Source organism: Narcine bancroftii, chromosome 3, assembly GCF_036971445.1.
Source record: "Narcine bancroftii isolate sNarBan1 chromosome 3, sNarBan1.hap1, whole genome shotgun sequence".
Classification (NCBI taxonomy): Eukaryota; Metazoa; Chordata; class Chondrichthyes; order Torpediniformes; family Narcinidae; genus Narcine; species Narcine bancroftii.
The window spans coordinates 336,545,013-336,560,444 of record NC_091471.1 but is presented as its reverse complement, the minus strand read 5'-3'; the positions used below and the strand labels follow the sequence as shown (position 1 = coordinate 336,560,444).

At 41.0% G+C, this 15,432-nt stretch overlaps 1 protein-coding gene across 1 annotated transcript in view; it reads right to left on the bottom strand.

Annotated features, from left to right (window-relative positions):
- cacna1g (calcium channel, voltage-dependent, T type, alpha 1G subunit) overlaps positions 1-15,432 on the bottom strand; it is a 341,612-nt gene that overhangs the window by 257,808 nt on the left and 68,372 nt on the right. The window contains exons 5-10 of the mRNA XM_069923288.1: positions 13,118-13,424; positions 7,064-7,156; positions 3,088-3,907; positions 1,519-1,688; positions 580-734; positions 62-388 (exon numbers count right to left, since the gene is read on the bottom strand). Of these exons, the coding sequence (XP_069779389.1) occupies positions 62-388; positions 580-734; positions 1,519-1,688; positions 3,088-3,907; positions 7,064-7,156; positions 13,118-13,424 (1,872 nt within the window). The remainder of the gene's footprint in view (positions 1-61; positions 389-579; positions 735-1,518; positions 1,689-3,087; positions 3,908-7,063; positions 7,157-13,117; positions 13,425-15,432) is intronic.

Sequence of the window (15,432 nt, the reverse complement as noted above, 5' to 3'; positions counted from 1 at the left end):
AATCATCTCCTTGGTTTTGCTAATGTTGAGTGCAAGGTTGTCATGACACCACTCAACTAACTGATCTATCTCTCTCCTGTAAGCTTCCTCATTGCTGTCTGTGATCCTGCCAACAACCGTGCTGTCATTGGCAAATTTGTAGGTGACACTTAAATTGTACATAGCCACACAGTCATAGGTGTAGAGTGAGTAAAGCAGTGGCCTAAGCACGCATCCTTGAGGACCATCTGTGTTGATCGTCAGTGAGGAGGAGACATTGTTTCCAATCCAAATTGATTGTGGTGTTCCAGTGAGGAAGTCAAGGATCCAGTTGCAGAGGGGAGTGCTGAGGCCCAAGATTTGGAGCTGTTGACTAGCATTGAGGGAATAATAGTATTGAAATGCTGAACTGTCATCAATGAAAAATAGCCAGATGTACAAGTTTCAGTTATTTAGCCAACAACGGTGGTAGATTGTAGGTTGAGTTGGAGGTGAACTTGGCTGCACAGTCATGGGATAGAGCAGGGGACTAAGCAGGCAGCCTTGGGGTATCCCTGATTTGATGGCCAGAGAGGAGAAGGTGATGCTGCCGATCCACACTGATTATCGTATGCTGATGAGGAAATCGAGAATCCAGTTGTAGAGGGACTGAGTCTCAGATACTTTAGCTTGATTAAGAGTCTTGCTGGTATGATGGTGTTGAACGCCGAGCTGCAGGCAATGAGCAACGTACATGTTCTTGTGTTTTGGATGATCTAACTCAGAGTGGAGAGCCACGATAGGTGAACTGAAGTGGGTTCCGATCTTTCTTGGGATAGGAGATGTCTTGCTCCATAAGCAGCCTATTGAACTTAAAGGGAGTTGAAAGCTGAGTTGATGGAGGTATATAAGATTAGACAGGGTAGACAGGTAAGTTTTATTTCCTATGGTAGGGAAAACAAAGCAAGAGAGCCCAAGTTTATAGTTTGAGGTCAGAGATTTAAATGGGTTCTGAGGAATGTTTTTTTTTACACAGGAAGTAATTGATATCTGGAATCCCTGGCAGGAAGATGGTGGAATAGGATACATTTACCTTGTTGACACTTAAACAGGCAAGGCATTGAAGGTTATGGTCCTAATGCAGACAAATGGGACGAGTGTATACAGGCAAAACGATTAACCCCAGAAGGGACCCCAAAACCATACAGGGTTGTAGGTTAATTGGATTGGACAGGTTTCAATGGGTGGAATTGGCTGCTACTATGATGGAAATAACATTTACTAAAAATTAAAATGTTTGTGCAGTAACAATAAACTCTTCCTGTCCATGTAGTAACAATAAACTCTCCATCTATACAGTGAGCTCCTTCAATCTGATGCAAAAGCCTGGAATTTTCATTCTATCTCGTGTAAAAGTCAACCTTAGTCTCTCATCTCGGCCTTGGCCACCCATAGGCTGGAACTCCCGACACCTCGGTCGCGAACTCGCAGCCACCCGCCCTTCGGAGCTCTCGACGTGACTAATGCAAACTCTCATCTTGGCCCCAGCTGACCACTCACCAGAACTCCCGGTGCATCTAACTCGGACTCATGACTCAGCCCCGGATGACCATCTATCGGATCTCCCAACGCCACGAGCGCAGACCCGCCCCTCGGCCCCTGGCCTCCCGCTGATCGGGACTCCTGCCGCCTGTGGCGATGCAGATATTTACTGCAGTCCTGAACCTCCTCTGTGGTAGGACGTGTGTTTTGATGTGCAGACTGTGTATTATTGCTTTGATTCATTATGTTTTCGTTCTTTATTCAGCTAGAGATCATTTGGACTTCTGCTACTGATATGGTATTTTGGATTCTAGAGTGAATCTCAGGTCCTAAAAAGTACTATCCATGTTAATAGTTGACCTATAAACAATTTAACAATTTTAAAAGTTCCTTAAGTTCCAAGCAGAAGCAGCTTAATTAAACAAGCACTGAAACACCTTTCCTATAACCTGTAACAATTGAATAAACTCATTACAAACTGTCCATTTTAACAATCGAAACATAAATTGTAATAACCCTCCTTCCACAGTTTCAATGATCTCCCAATGAGGATATGAGGGGCTGACTGGCATGCTCTGCTCCCTCCATTATCACCCACAGTGTGCCAATCGAGTTTACCACCTGACAGGTGCAATGCCTGCAGGATGCAACACCAGGTTCCCTAATGTACCTGGAAATTCACTGAACAAACAGCAAATCAAGAGGAAACAGGCCGACAGCCTTTAAAATCCATCCCAATTTGCTCTTTGAAAAGACACTGAAATAAAACCTTTCCAGTCAGTTTTCCATAAAAAGTGACGTTGCAAGGCTGGCTATACTTCCAGCTGACTTATGTTCTCCCCTGGCCAGAATTGTCCATCCAGGAACATTTAGCAGATGGACAGATTGGAGGACGAGAAGAAGCTACTCCACAGTTTCCATCTTCTACGTTTTAATTCCAACAACCAGTCAATTGGTGGTTTGGCTTTAAGTTGCTTTCTTTCACAATATTATTTCTGGATAGAAACTGGTTAAACTTGAGCAATCACCTCAGCTGATGATTATCCAGGCCCAACATTACACTCTATTGAAATCAATGGAACTGAATATCAGGCAGGCTTTTTTTCAGATATTCAACATGATAACAGGCCATTTTGATCACAGATCCATGCCGCCCAATTTACACTCCATTAACTTCATCCCCATTATGTTTTGAACGGTGGGAAGAAACCAGAACCCCCATGCAGACATGAAGAGAATGAATATACTCTTTACAGACAGCACAGGATTTCAACCCCAGTCCCGATTGATGGCGCTGTAAAGGCATTGCGCTAACCTCTACGCCAAACGTGCCACCTTTTAATGGACAGTTGCTCCATTACAATTCATCTTCTGCTCACAGCCTAAGAACCTACAAGTCTGGCCTTTTCTAATTGATATGTCAATTAATTTTATCTTAAATGTAAGAGAGATAATGCAGCTCAAAGTAATTGATGGCCCTTTAAAAAATGTCTAGTTTCAAGACAGATGCTTTTGAACAGTTTCTATTATATGCATGTGGCACTGTGGTAATGGTAACAGAAACTCTCCTTTGCATTGGTCACTTACCAGCACTCTGTGTCTCCAGGAGTCGGTGCATCTTTCGGTACGGTCCGGCTGGGATGTTGAGATTTGCCTTTGTGCAGTCAGGGTTTGTCGTTGCATCTTTCAGTATCTTTGTGCCTTTGGTGTTCAGGTTGATAACCTGGTGGGCAGAGTTGGGGTGCACAATTGGGTAGCTTTTAATTTCCAAATTCTTCTGGAGTCCATCAGGAGGTATCAGGCCTGCGCCTTGCCTGAGGGAAGATTTACATTGGATCGGCTCAATGTGGCAGTTGGCATGGTAGATGCTGTGGACAGATTCGGTATTGCTAGGAGAGGTAGGGGTGGGAGATGGAGCAGGAGGGGAAGAATGCAGACTGGACAGGGGTGATGGCAGCACGATTAGTCTGTTGCCACTGTTGGTTTCCACATCGCTGATTTCTGGGCTGGGCTGTGACGCCCGTAGGGTTCCGTTGCTCATGTGGTAATGGTGATGGTGGTGGTGGTGGTGAATGAGATGATGGACGGAGGCTGCCCGCTTCTGCTTGTGCCGTTTGCGGGGTTGCTCGTGGGGGCCACTTTGGTTGGTGAACTGCACCCCTCTCCGGGCCACCACCACGCAGCACAGCCGCACAGCCTCGCGTTTGGCCTTCCGCAACATGTGGCCGATGTACTTCAAGAGCTCATCGTAGCAACTGCCTGGTTCGGAAAAACTCGCTAGCGTGCTTGCATTGGACATGAAGCGAACTCGCTGCTCCTTCATCAGTTGGCTTTCACGCTGCTTGGTCTCAGAAAATTGGGTTGCTATAACAACCAGGCATAAATTGATCATAAAAAATGACCCAACCTAAGAAGAAAACATATTGGAAAGCAATGATTAAAAGTGTGTTGCAGATTGCCAAAATTGAAGAAAAATTCCTGAACATGTTGAGTTGAGTTGTAATCAAGTGAAGGCTTTGGCTTGAGAGAGGATAAGATAAATGCTTAAAGCTGTCCAGGATGAGAAAGTGGAAGAAAAAATAAATAATGACAATCTATTGCTTCATTCTCGTTAAGAACGCTTCTTAAAACTGGTACCCACCATCAAAGTTTAACCTTGAAAATGGAGATTTCTTCGACATTAATTCAAACAAAATAAGATATTTCAGATGTGCAAACTGAATAAAACAGAGGACGCTGGCAATATTCAGCGTTATAATTTTCAGTTCGCGGTAAAACAAGTTTTAACTTAGAGAGCAGGGAAAGCGAAGGAGAGGCAAAAGAGAAGCTCTGAGATATGATGGGGAAGAAGTAATTCAACAATTAAGGAGGAGTCAGAGTCTCGACTCCCAATGTCGACTGTTCATCTTCTCCGCAGATGCCCCTTGACCCACAGATTTTCTCTGGCATTTGCTTTCTCTAATATGTAAAAGGGAGAAGCGGAATAATTATCTCAGCTATTCTCAATACTGAGCTGCGACCCAAAATGTCGGTTATCTCTGTCTGTCCAGCTTCTCTTTATTCACTCAAGGTTTCAGCATCTGCATTTTTTTTTTGTGTGTGGTTCTCAAGTTATCTGAGCTTATCAGATGAAAAGAAGGTGAATACTGGAAATGTGAAATACAGTATGCAGGCAGAGAAGGATGCCGTCCTAATGTGAGTAGGCGAGATTAGCTGAGATAGGTACACTGTTGAGTTTAGATCTGGTCTATCTGTATGATCCAATAACAACTACTGGAGAAACTGGTTGTCTGAAATTATTGAGATCAATATTGAGGCCATAAGGCTGTAATGCACTGAATTGAATGATGGTATGCTCCTATATGACCTTTGCCGAAGATTGGGGTCAGAGTGAGAGTGCAGTCTCACTTCGGGTTGAATGTTCCACCACCTGTTCAGTCAATCTGCTGTTAAACATTATTCCTGATGAAGACCTCAGGCCTAAAACGCTGGTTTCCCTTTACTTCCTATGATACTGCATGACCTGCTCAGTTTCTCCAGCACATTGCAGTCAATCTGCATTTTATTTCCCCAACAAAGGGGCAATTACATCATGAGCAGTGAAAGAAATGGAAGTAGGACGAGTAAATTGCTACTTAACCCGGAGAGGTGGTCCTGCAAGTTTTGATGGAATGTCAAGAACCTGAAACGGTAACTCTGTTTCTTTCTGCAGATATTTTTTTTTTCTGTTTTTATGGCTTTTGAAATGAGCTAGAGAATCTTTTATCATTAAAAATAGGTTCTGTTTTTAATTACATTTTTCCGGGATCTATAATGGACCACTCTCAATCTCTTTCCAGCAACATTAGAATAAATTAGTTAGTAAGTATTATAATGTAGAAGGTTAACAATCTGTAGTCTTCGATATGTATTGCAGTAATTAAAAGTCCACTGACAATTTTACATTTGGTTGAATAACACATGGTAATGAAAAGCCAGTATTGTTAAAGTGACCATGAAACAATCTCACTAACTTTAAGGGAAGGAAACATGTTGCTTTTGATTAATCTAAGCCTATATACAAGTCTAATCCAGAACCAATACTTAACTCTGCTCTCTGAACTAGTCCATCAAGCTGGTTGTTAGCCATGGTGAAGTACGGGAAGACTGGAGAATGGCTTATGTTGTCTATTTACCAGGGAACTACAGGCCACTGAGCCTTACTTCAGTGGAGGGAAAGTTACTGGAAGGGATTCTAAGGGAATTGGATTTGAATTTGGAATGGCAAGGAGTGACTGGGGTAGTCACCATGGCTTGGTTCATGGGAGAAAATGCCTCACCAATCTGATTGAGTCTTTTGAGAAGGTGACCAAGAGGACTGATGAGGACAGTGGAGAATATTGTCCACCTGGACTTTAGTTAGGCTTTTGACAATGTCCCACACAGAAGATTGGTCCTGTAGGTTTGCTCTCTCACTCGGGATCCTAGATGGATATAAAATTACTTTGGAGGTCGGAGGCAGAGGATGGAGGTGGAGGTTTATTTTTCAGAGTGGAGTCATAGAACTAGTGGCATGCTCCAGGGATCAGCGCTGGGTCCTATGTTGTCTATTATATATATTAATGATCTGGAAGAGAACATTGGTGGCACAATTAGTAAGTTTGCAGATGGCACTTTAATTGGTGGTACAGTGGACAGTGCTGAATGTTGTCTCAGATTACAACACTATCTTGATCAACTGGGAAAGTTGACTGAGGAAAGATTGATGAAATTTCATTTGAACAAATGTAAAGTGATGCTTTTTGGAAGTTAAATCAGGCCAATACATATACAATAAATGGAAGGACCTAGGGAGTGCTAGTGAAAGGAAAGACCATGGACTGCAAGTACATAGTTCCCTGGTATACTGAGTGGTGAAGAAAGCACATGATATGTTTGTCTTCATTGGCTGAGGAATTGGGATGTCATATCACAGTTGGACAAGTAGTTGTTTAGGCTGCACTGGCAGTAATGTGCGCAGTTTGAGTCGTGATGCTCGAGGAGGAATGCGATTAAACTGAGAGAGTTCAGTAAAGAATCACAAAAATGTTGCCTGGACTGGATAGCTTGAGTTATGAGAGAGGTTGAACAGACAGTAACTGTTTTCCCTGGGAAAAAGGAGGTTGAGGGGATGACCGTGCAAAACTTTATACTATTTTGAGGGGCAGATAGTCATATTCTTTTTCCCAGAGGAGGCGAGTCTAAAACAAGAGGGATAAGATTAAGATAAAGGAATCATTCAAAGGCATAGACAGGAGTGGGTATGTGGAATAAGTTGCAAAAGGAGATGGTAGAAGTAGGGATAGTTACAATACTTTAAAGTTATTTAAACAGAGGAGTAGATAGGAAGGGTTTAGAGGGACACAGACCAAATTGAAAGCAAGTAGGTATCTTGGCTACCATGAATGAGCTGGGCAGAAGAGCTTGATTCTGCGCTGTATAACTCTATGAATCTGTGAACTTCTTTGAAGTAGAGGCAGTAAATGTCAGCCACTAATAAGATTTAAATACCAAAGAGGATTTAAATATAAATTTGAATACTTACTATGATCAACAGGATGAAATAGATGAAATTATAAAAGGAGTGTGCATCCATAACGAAATACATGATGTCAACCCATCCCTCAAGGGTTATAACCTGAGAAACAAAATTAAACATCACTCAATCAAATAATTTGAAAGATAACCAGATTGATTATCATGTTATTCTGCCCTTTAATGGTCATTACATTTTAGATAATCAATGTGGTTTCAAAAAAGCTTATATCCAAAATGTTCATGACATGCAAATCCTTTCATTTCATCACATCTTCAGGGATATCAATTATATTACATTGACGATAATGCTCCAATCACAGGGGTATCTTTTTTATATTTGTAAATGTAAACATTTGTGTCAACACTGCTGTATTATAAAGTAATTTTGAAACATATAGTTCCTTCCCATACCAAATCCTCTCCCAACATTGGAGCCATTATTTTGGACACAGGATGATCAATGGAGTCGATTTGGGAAACCTCCACCAGCAGGTAGTAAATCACAAAATTCTGTAGGGCACGTGGTTCAAGTAAAAACACGGAATGCTGCCTTCCCCAGCATTTTGTGTTTTTCCCGGCAGTCACGGCCACTCGAGTGAGGCACATTTGTTCTAATTTGCCATCTACCTTGAACGCTGATGCCTCGGTAGCTCATGCAATTTCTGATCCAAGAAAACACTGCTCATTCTTTCAAACTCCAGAGAAACTATCCTCATCTTATTGAATCTCAATTGAAGTGGAATTAAAAAGAAAAAAAAACTTTTGATCAATTGAATTAATCAAAAGCAACTGAGGTGTTCTTTAAGCTTCACCTAAGCAATACAGGCCACCTCTGTTTGCACTTTCAAGATCAGCTATAATGTACATAAATGTCAGGATCTCCTTTCTCAAGATTGGACAGACAGTTTCCAATCAGGATGTTCTTGAGTCAGGAATCTAGGAATTCCTGCATGCTGACGTGAAAGGGCTAATAAAGAAATAGTACAGAGAAAAGGAACAGGAAGATAATCCACCAAGATCTGAGAGGCCGGACTGAAGATCTGAGCAAGGAGAGGTGCGCGAGGGTGCAAAGCCAGCTGGATAACCACGGGCAGGTCAACAGGAAAACGGTGTGCAGGTGGTGGCTTTGTTACCTGCTGCTTTATGCTTGTATCCCTCATGATTGGAGGGATAAAGTAAACCAGGAAGAAAAAGAAGGGTAGCTTAACGATGCAACTAGTAAAGCTGGTTCATTCCTGTGCTATCTGTGTGGAGTTGGCATGTTCCCTCTGTGTCAGTGTGAGCTTATTCTTGCTGCTTGGGTTTAAAAGCATAGAACATGGAACAGTACAGTACAGGCCCATTGGCCCACAATAAATCTACTCTCCACCCACCAATTTTTCTTACATTCATGAGCACTTTTGGCCAAAGCAACTTGCCCCCATGCTTCTCCTCCTCAATGAAATTTCCCTCCCACATCCCACAAATGCGCAGGCTAATCCATTTGCCACCTTATATTGCTCCAAATGTGAGTGGTAGAAGGAGGAGTTAATGAGAATGTGGGGAGAGCAAATTAAGGGGAAATTAGAGGCTGTGGGATAGCTTTGAGAGCTGGCAAATCTCACTGGGCCAAGCAGCCTTCTTTTATGCATGAGGAAATATGTTTTGAAGATTGAAATTCAGTTAAAAGGAGATACAAGTAAAATTAGTTCAGACACAAAGCAAAGATCATAAAGACCTGAAATAGAACGAAGACAGGTGGCTGGAGCAGGATCCTCCCCACACAAGACAAAATAATGTTATTTACTCTATCCTTTTCACAAAACAGTAATAATATAGACTAGTGCATCTGCATCAGTTCTGAGGGAAGACTGCATACCAAATGGCAAGCCAGTACCAAATGGCAGATACATGTCATTAGTTCCTGCACCCAATCACAGGAATCCCAGACTTGTGAGTCAGTCTTACCCAATTTATAAATTTATATGTATCTTTTTAATTTAGAGGTACAGAATGGTAACAGGCCCAATTACATCCAATGAACCTACAATCCCTGGTATGTTTGAATGGTGGGAGGAAACTGGAGCCCCTAGGAAAACTCATGTAGGCATGGGGAGAATGCACAAACTCCTTATAGACAGAATGGTATTTGAACCCCTGTCCCGATTGCTGGCACTGTAACAGTGTTTCACTAACCGCTACGCCAACTGTGCCACCCTTCTCCAATCTTTTAGCAAAAGTGATTTCAGGTTGAATTCCTTGGCAGACTGTGAATCTTCTAATCTTAACTTACTTGGGAAACTGCTGAATTTGCACCTGTCTCACCTGATCATTTGAAAGCAGAGAGGTGTGATGGTAATGGATGCAGGTATTTGGCGATTTTATAACTGTGAGTGAATTGATTTCTAATAGTTCTTGTCTGTCATTCCAATGTACCTGCCTCAACTACCTCATCCAACAGCCCATTCCATACACCCACCACCCTCTGTATAAAAAAAGTCACCCCTCACCTTAAATCTCTCCCCCTCACCTTAAATATATGTCCTTTGTTTACCAATTACTCTGAGCAAAAGACTCTGTGCCATTACCCAATCTATTCCTCTCCTTCTAAATCTACCATATATCTTCTCCTATATAACCATATAAGCATAATCGGAGATTGCAGAACATCATTTGTTTCAACCAAACCAACAAGCCTTCTTTTCAATTCTATCTGTGGAATAAATGTCAGTGCTCAGTTTATACTGGCTAGCAATTAATGTTCCCTATTATTTTTGATTATCATATATTTCGGCATATAAATTGAGTAGTGAAACCCAAAAAAACTCAAAAAAATGGGGGTCAACTTATACGCCAGATATACTTTTGAGACCTGAAGTTCAGCTGAAAATCCAAACTGTGCTGATTTGGCGTATAAGTCGACGCTGAAAACCCAAAAAAAACCCTGACTGCAACAGATTTTCATTGAGATTTTTATTGAAAACAACACAATTAGTACCCTTCAAAATCATCTTGCTATTATTGTCTGAAGCAAAGATGGCGGAAAACGGGTCCCAGTCTGCATCTGGTTTCAGTTTCGTTGTCAGTGTCCCACAATAAATGATCTCTGTGCCATCAACTGCACAAGAGATACCGCTCTTTTTAAATGATTTTAATCACAGTCTCTACTTTAACTTTGTTCCATGCCTTGAGCATGAAATTAAACAGCATATCAAGCATGGTCCTGCTTTTTGTAAACGACTTTTCTGCACTCGATATCCAGGTATTCCATTCCTCGTGCACATGGTCTTTGAATGGCTTGTTCAAGCAGACATCGAGTGGTTGCAATATAGAAATCAAACCACCCAGGATAACCACCATGTAAATATTATGTAGGGCTAATTTACTTTTAATGTTCTCCGTTAAGTGGCTACGAAACATAACCCAGACCACCAAACTCCACTTTTTGCATAAACTGCCCAGCTGCCTATTCCACACATTGTCTATCCATAGTTTTACACCATTTTCATCCATCCATCCTTTTTCATGAAAATGTTCAAAAATACCTGCAGGGAATTTCATTTTAAGTTTAATTTTTCATTTGAAGATTACCATGGGTTTTAACTTTGTCCCGTTGGCCATGCACGATAACACCACCGTAAACCTAGTCCTTTCGTGGCCTGTACTCCTGGTTTGCACAGTTTTATCACCTTTCCATTCCACTGTTCTATTGCCTATCATGTCGAAATTCATGGGGGTTTCATCCGTGTTTCCGATATTTGCCAATGCAAATTGGTGCTCCTGCCTTTTATTAGATATAATAAACTGGTGAAAACTTACTACTTTATGATCATGTTCTTTTGGTAGTTTCTGTGCAATTTTTGTTTCTTGGCATAATCCCAGATTTTTCCTGTTCATGAAACAATTACACCAGCCTACTGTAGCCTCAAAATCATCACTGAGGTCTGGGTGCGACTTGGCCCTCTGCAGTGCAAATGTTCTTATTCTATTTCAGGTGACTATGTAGCAATTTTGCCTCTGTTCATGTACCCATTCTGCGACGTGATTTTCCAACTCCGGCCAATGAGTCATTCCTTTTCTCAAAGAACATTGCCTTTTTGATATGTTTCTTAAAGTCTCTTCTGTCTTTCCTCAATCTCTTGCCAATTACTCATGCACGTCAAATTTTCCTGCAGCAGTGCAGTTGTTGGTTTTCTTGCCTACTTCTATCACTTGCATCTCGTACTGCATTGTGTTGATGGACCCTCCATGATAGCAATCACCTCCAGCCAATGTCCAGCAGATCAATCTGCATGATCTATGGGGGTCGACTTGTACGCCGATCATTGGGGCACCTCTGGCAGCCAGAGAATGGGGGTTGACTTATAACAAAGCAGCCTTATAGAAGGTACTTCTAGCCCTTGAAATCCATGCCATCTGATTACACCCAATTAAACTACCAAGCCCTGTACATTCTGGAGAGTGGGAGAATACTGGAGCATCCAGAGAAATTCCATCCACATCACAGGTAGAACGTACAAACGTCTTGCAGACAGCCCCTGATTCGAACCAGGGTCGCTGGTGCTGTAATAACAGTGCTACACTAAAGGTGCCGCATTCTGGTTCTGGTTTGCAAGCACCTATTCCCAAATCTATATTCTAAGAACTAGCAGTCTTTAATGTTACGTATTTTAATAAATCAATCTGCATCGGATAACAGTTAAACTGAGCATTGACTTTCTATCTCGTTTCTACAGAATAAATTCAATGCAAAAACTAATACTCACTCATTCTATTCACTGACTGTTCTCAACTAAATGCTGTTTCACACTCTGCCATCATTATTAATAGCTCAAGATCTGCTGATATTACTTTATTGAAAAGCCTTGTCCTGATTTACTAAAGACCATTTTCGTGTGATGCCATCTGTTCTTCACAGTGTCCTGGTATATCTTTTACTCAAGACTTCTGGTCTTAAGTGTCAATGCAATTGGAGAAATCTTCGCTTATAAATGCAAGCTCTAAATTTTCAACAAGGACACTGGTAATTTTACAATTAATTTCCTCATTCAGAAATATTATTTCAAATTTGAGAATAAAAATAGTTTGGATGATATAGTGGGACATCAATAAAGCAAACCTATTAAATGTTTTCATCACTTATGACTTAATGATAGCTCTCGTCTCCAAGACAAGAAGAAGTGGGTTCAAGTCACCCTCCATTGCTTTGAGGATGGAAATACTTGGAACTTTTGTAACTGACTGAGGTAGGGTGGCATTTAATGAAAATATTATGCATGGCATTTGGGTGGATTAAAGAGTCCCATCACACTTGTTCAAAGAAGACTATAGACTAATATTTATCTTAAAACACCACAATCTTGCAGCTATTGTTCATTCTTGCCACTTCCAAACTGTGTATACCATGTTTCAACAGCAAATATGCCTTTAAAATGAGTTAATTAGTTATAATACATATTGAAATGTTTTCGGATCAAGAAAAGCCATATATACTGAGCCTCTACTTTCATTTTTAACCTGTGGATTCCAGCCATTTTTATCCTTTTCCGATATGTACTCCAGACAGGAGTAAACCTTCAGAGTATGATCACCAGTATGAACCAGCTGGTGGTTAGGTATAAAACCAGTTCCAGAAACACTGGACATGGAGTATATACAGTTGTTGATAGTCCCACAAAACCAGGATACAGATTACATGAGGTCATGGGTGGTTCCAGAGTATATAGGGTTAAACGATTATTATTTGATGGCACGGTTAGTGTAGCAGTTAGTGCAATGCCACTACAGCACCAGCAATTGGGGTTCAAATCCACCACTATCTGTAAGTAGTTTGTACTTTCTCCCCGTGTCTGTGTAGGTTCATCCCAGATGCTCCGTTTTCCTCCTATGTTCCAAAGATGTACAGGGTTACTACGTTCATTGGTAACATGGGTGCGCGTGGGCAAGAAGGACCCGTTACTGTGCTGCATTCTGAAATTATTGGTGAATTTAAGGATAGATTTTATAAGAAATGAAGAACTAGTGTCTCTTAATCTTCATTACAAAAATATGAGCCCCAGGGAAGAAGAAATACTCATGATACCTGGAATATAGCTATCCATGCATATCCGATGTTATCAAAGTTGATAGCTCCTTTGAATGGGTTGTGATCAGCAGGCTGGCATTGGGTGTAATATTGATTCCAGTTTACACAGCTGACATTGTTTGTTGTGTTACTCTGTAGCAGGTAGTAACTTGTATCGTCCAAGGTGCAATCGATGTTGTTCACACGTCTTTGGGGCACACTGCGGCAGTAACGCATTCCATTATCCTTCAGCAGGGAGCAAATGAAGGGATTTTCATCATCATTTTCTGTGTGATAATATCGATCCAACTGTTGAGAACCAGGTCTGTGGAAAATAAAAGGAACAGAATTTAAGCACCAATTAAGAAATTAGCCACATAAGGCTCCACACTGTGTGCAGAAAGAATGAGATACAAGGGCAGATGATTGCTCTTGCATTATCTTACGGCTTGTGATGAAGATATTCAACTGAGGAAGATAGCAGACTCATCAATATTCTGAAACTTACCTTTAAATTATGCGGATGGCATCAAAAATAAGTAGCCATATTTATAAAAGGGAAAGGCAATTTTAGTAAATTTCTTACCCATGGAAGCATTGTAGTAAAAGCTTTATCTCTCATCTCAGCAAGATCAGGATCTCCATTCTGCCCCGCCATAACTTCGCTGCGGGACAATGACAAGTCCTTACTCTTGGGTTTACCACCAGAACTCTGGTCCAAACCATCTGCACTGGCAGCTTTTTAGACATAGCTACACAGGCTGAATATATATCTGAATCTGTCTTTGTCAGGCAACCTCATCGCATCAACAACTTTACCCTCTGCAAGGTCATTTCCAATTTTGTTTTCTACATTACATGGAAATTCCACATTATCCCTCAGGAGGGTTTCACTTGGCACAAATTTAACCCTCTAGAAGGCTCCACTTGGCATAAACTTAATCCTGTGAGTTAAAGCATACTCATCTGCTAATTCAGTAGATTCCTACCAGTTTCCATTTCTCCCTCAAACTGTCTTTGCCTCTTACCTTTCTCCTCCTAATTTTTTTCTGTTCAGCTCAGAATGCTTTTATTTCTCCTCAAATCTCATTTGCCTCTCTGCATCTCTAAGTTTTTTATCAAAGTTTTTCTAACTCAACCTGCCTTTGTCTCTCAGCTTTCTCCCTTTGCTTTTTGGCTTCCTCCACTCAAAATGCCTCTCTGCAAACCTAAGTTTTTCAAATTCTAGCTCAACCTGCTTTTACTTCTCAGCTCCTCTAAGTTTTTCCAACTCATTTTTGTTCTCTCTCTCTCTCTCTCTCTCTCTCTCTCTCTCTCTCTCCTCTCTGCATCCACTGATATGTTTTTTTCTCGCGCAAACTCCAATCTAAGATTTTCTCATTCAGTTTGTTCCCCTGGTGACCACTGCTCATGGGATCCACTCTGGAGAAATTGTTTTACCTCCTCCTCTCCAAACTTCTGTTCTCTTACATAATAGTACCATAATTTTTCAGAATCTCTGCCATATTCATTGGTTGTTTTACCACCTCAAATTCCAATTTTTGTGCAATTGTCAACAATTCACTCTTTTTTTCCCCCCCTGTAAATCCGCAAAGGTGAGTGCTCCCAAAAACTTATCAATGTCCATTGCTGCTATCGTTCCACACACAAGCCTTTAATTTGGCTAAAACAAATTCTAATTAATCAAGTTGACAATTAATTGATCACTCAATTGCCAATTTGGTATGATCCTAGACGAGCCCTCAATTTTGTTATATACCAGACAGCAGCAGAGGTAATTAGCTCGGACAGTGTTAAATTTAAAATAATATTTTTAATTATTAATTAACAATAATATAACACCTCATCTAATTTATCTAACTTATCTAAATTTATCTATACTTAACCCCCAACTATGCATGAATGAGTGTGTGTGTGGAAATGCCTTTGCCACTACATTTCAGACCTAATTATGGAATAGCAGTTCAAAGTTTAGTCTCAGAAAATCCAATGTTGGCATGTAGGTTTTAGATGGATGCGACATCCAGATTTTAGAGGGATGCAAAGAAGTTCAGGAAGTATGTGGGAGAGACCAGGGTGACAAGACTGTTTATTAAGTCATGAAATCCTTGTCAAGGTGCTTGCAGAAAAATGTTCTTTCCAGATGAGTGATAACCACATCTCCCCTTTTTCTTGGCATAGGGGGACACAAAGCAAGTGATTTTCACTGAGCTTCCACAAACCCTTTTGTGGGTCAGCTGTTCCAAGGGACCTTAACAATGGTCACAATCCAAGTGCAGTGTTTTCCTGCATCCAGAACCCTTTCCATGGGTCAGCCATTCAGTGACCTTCAT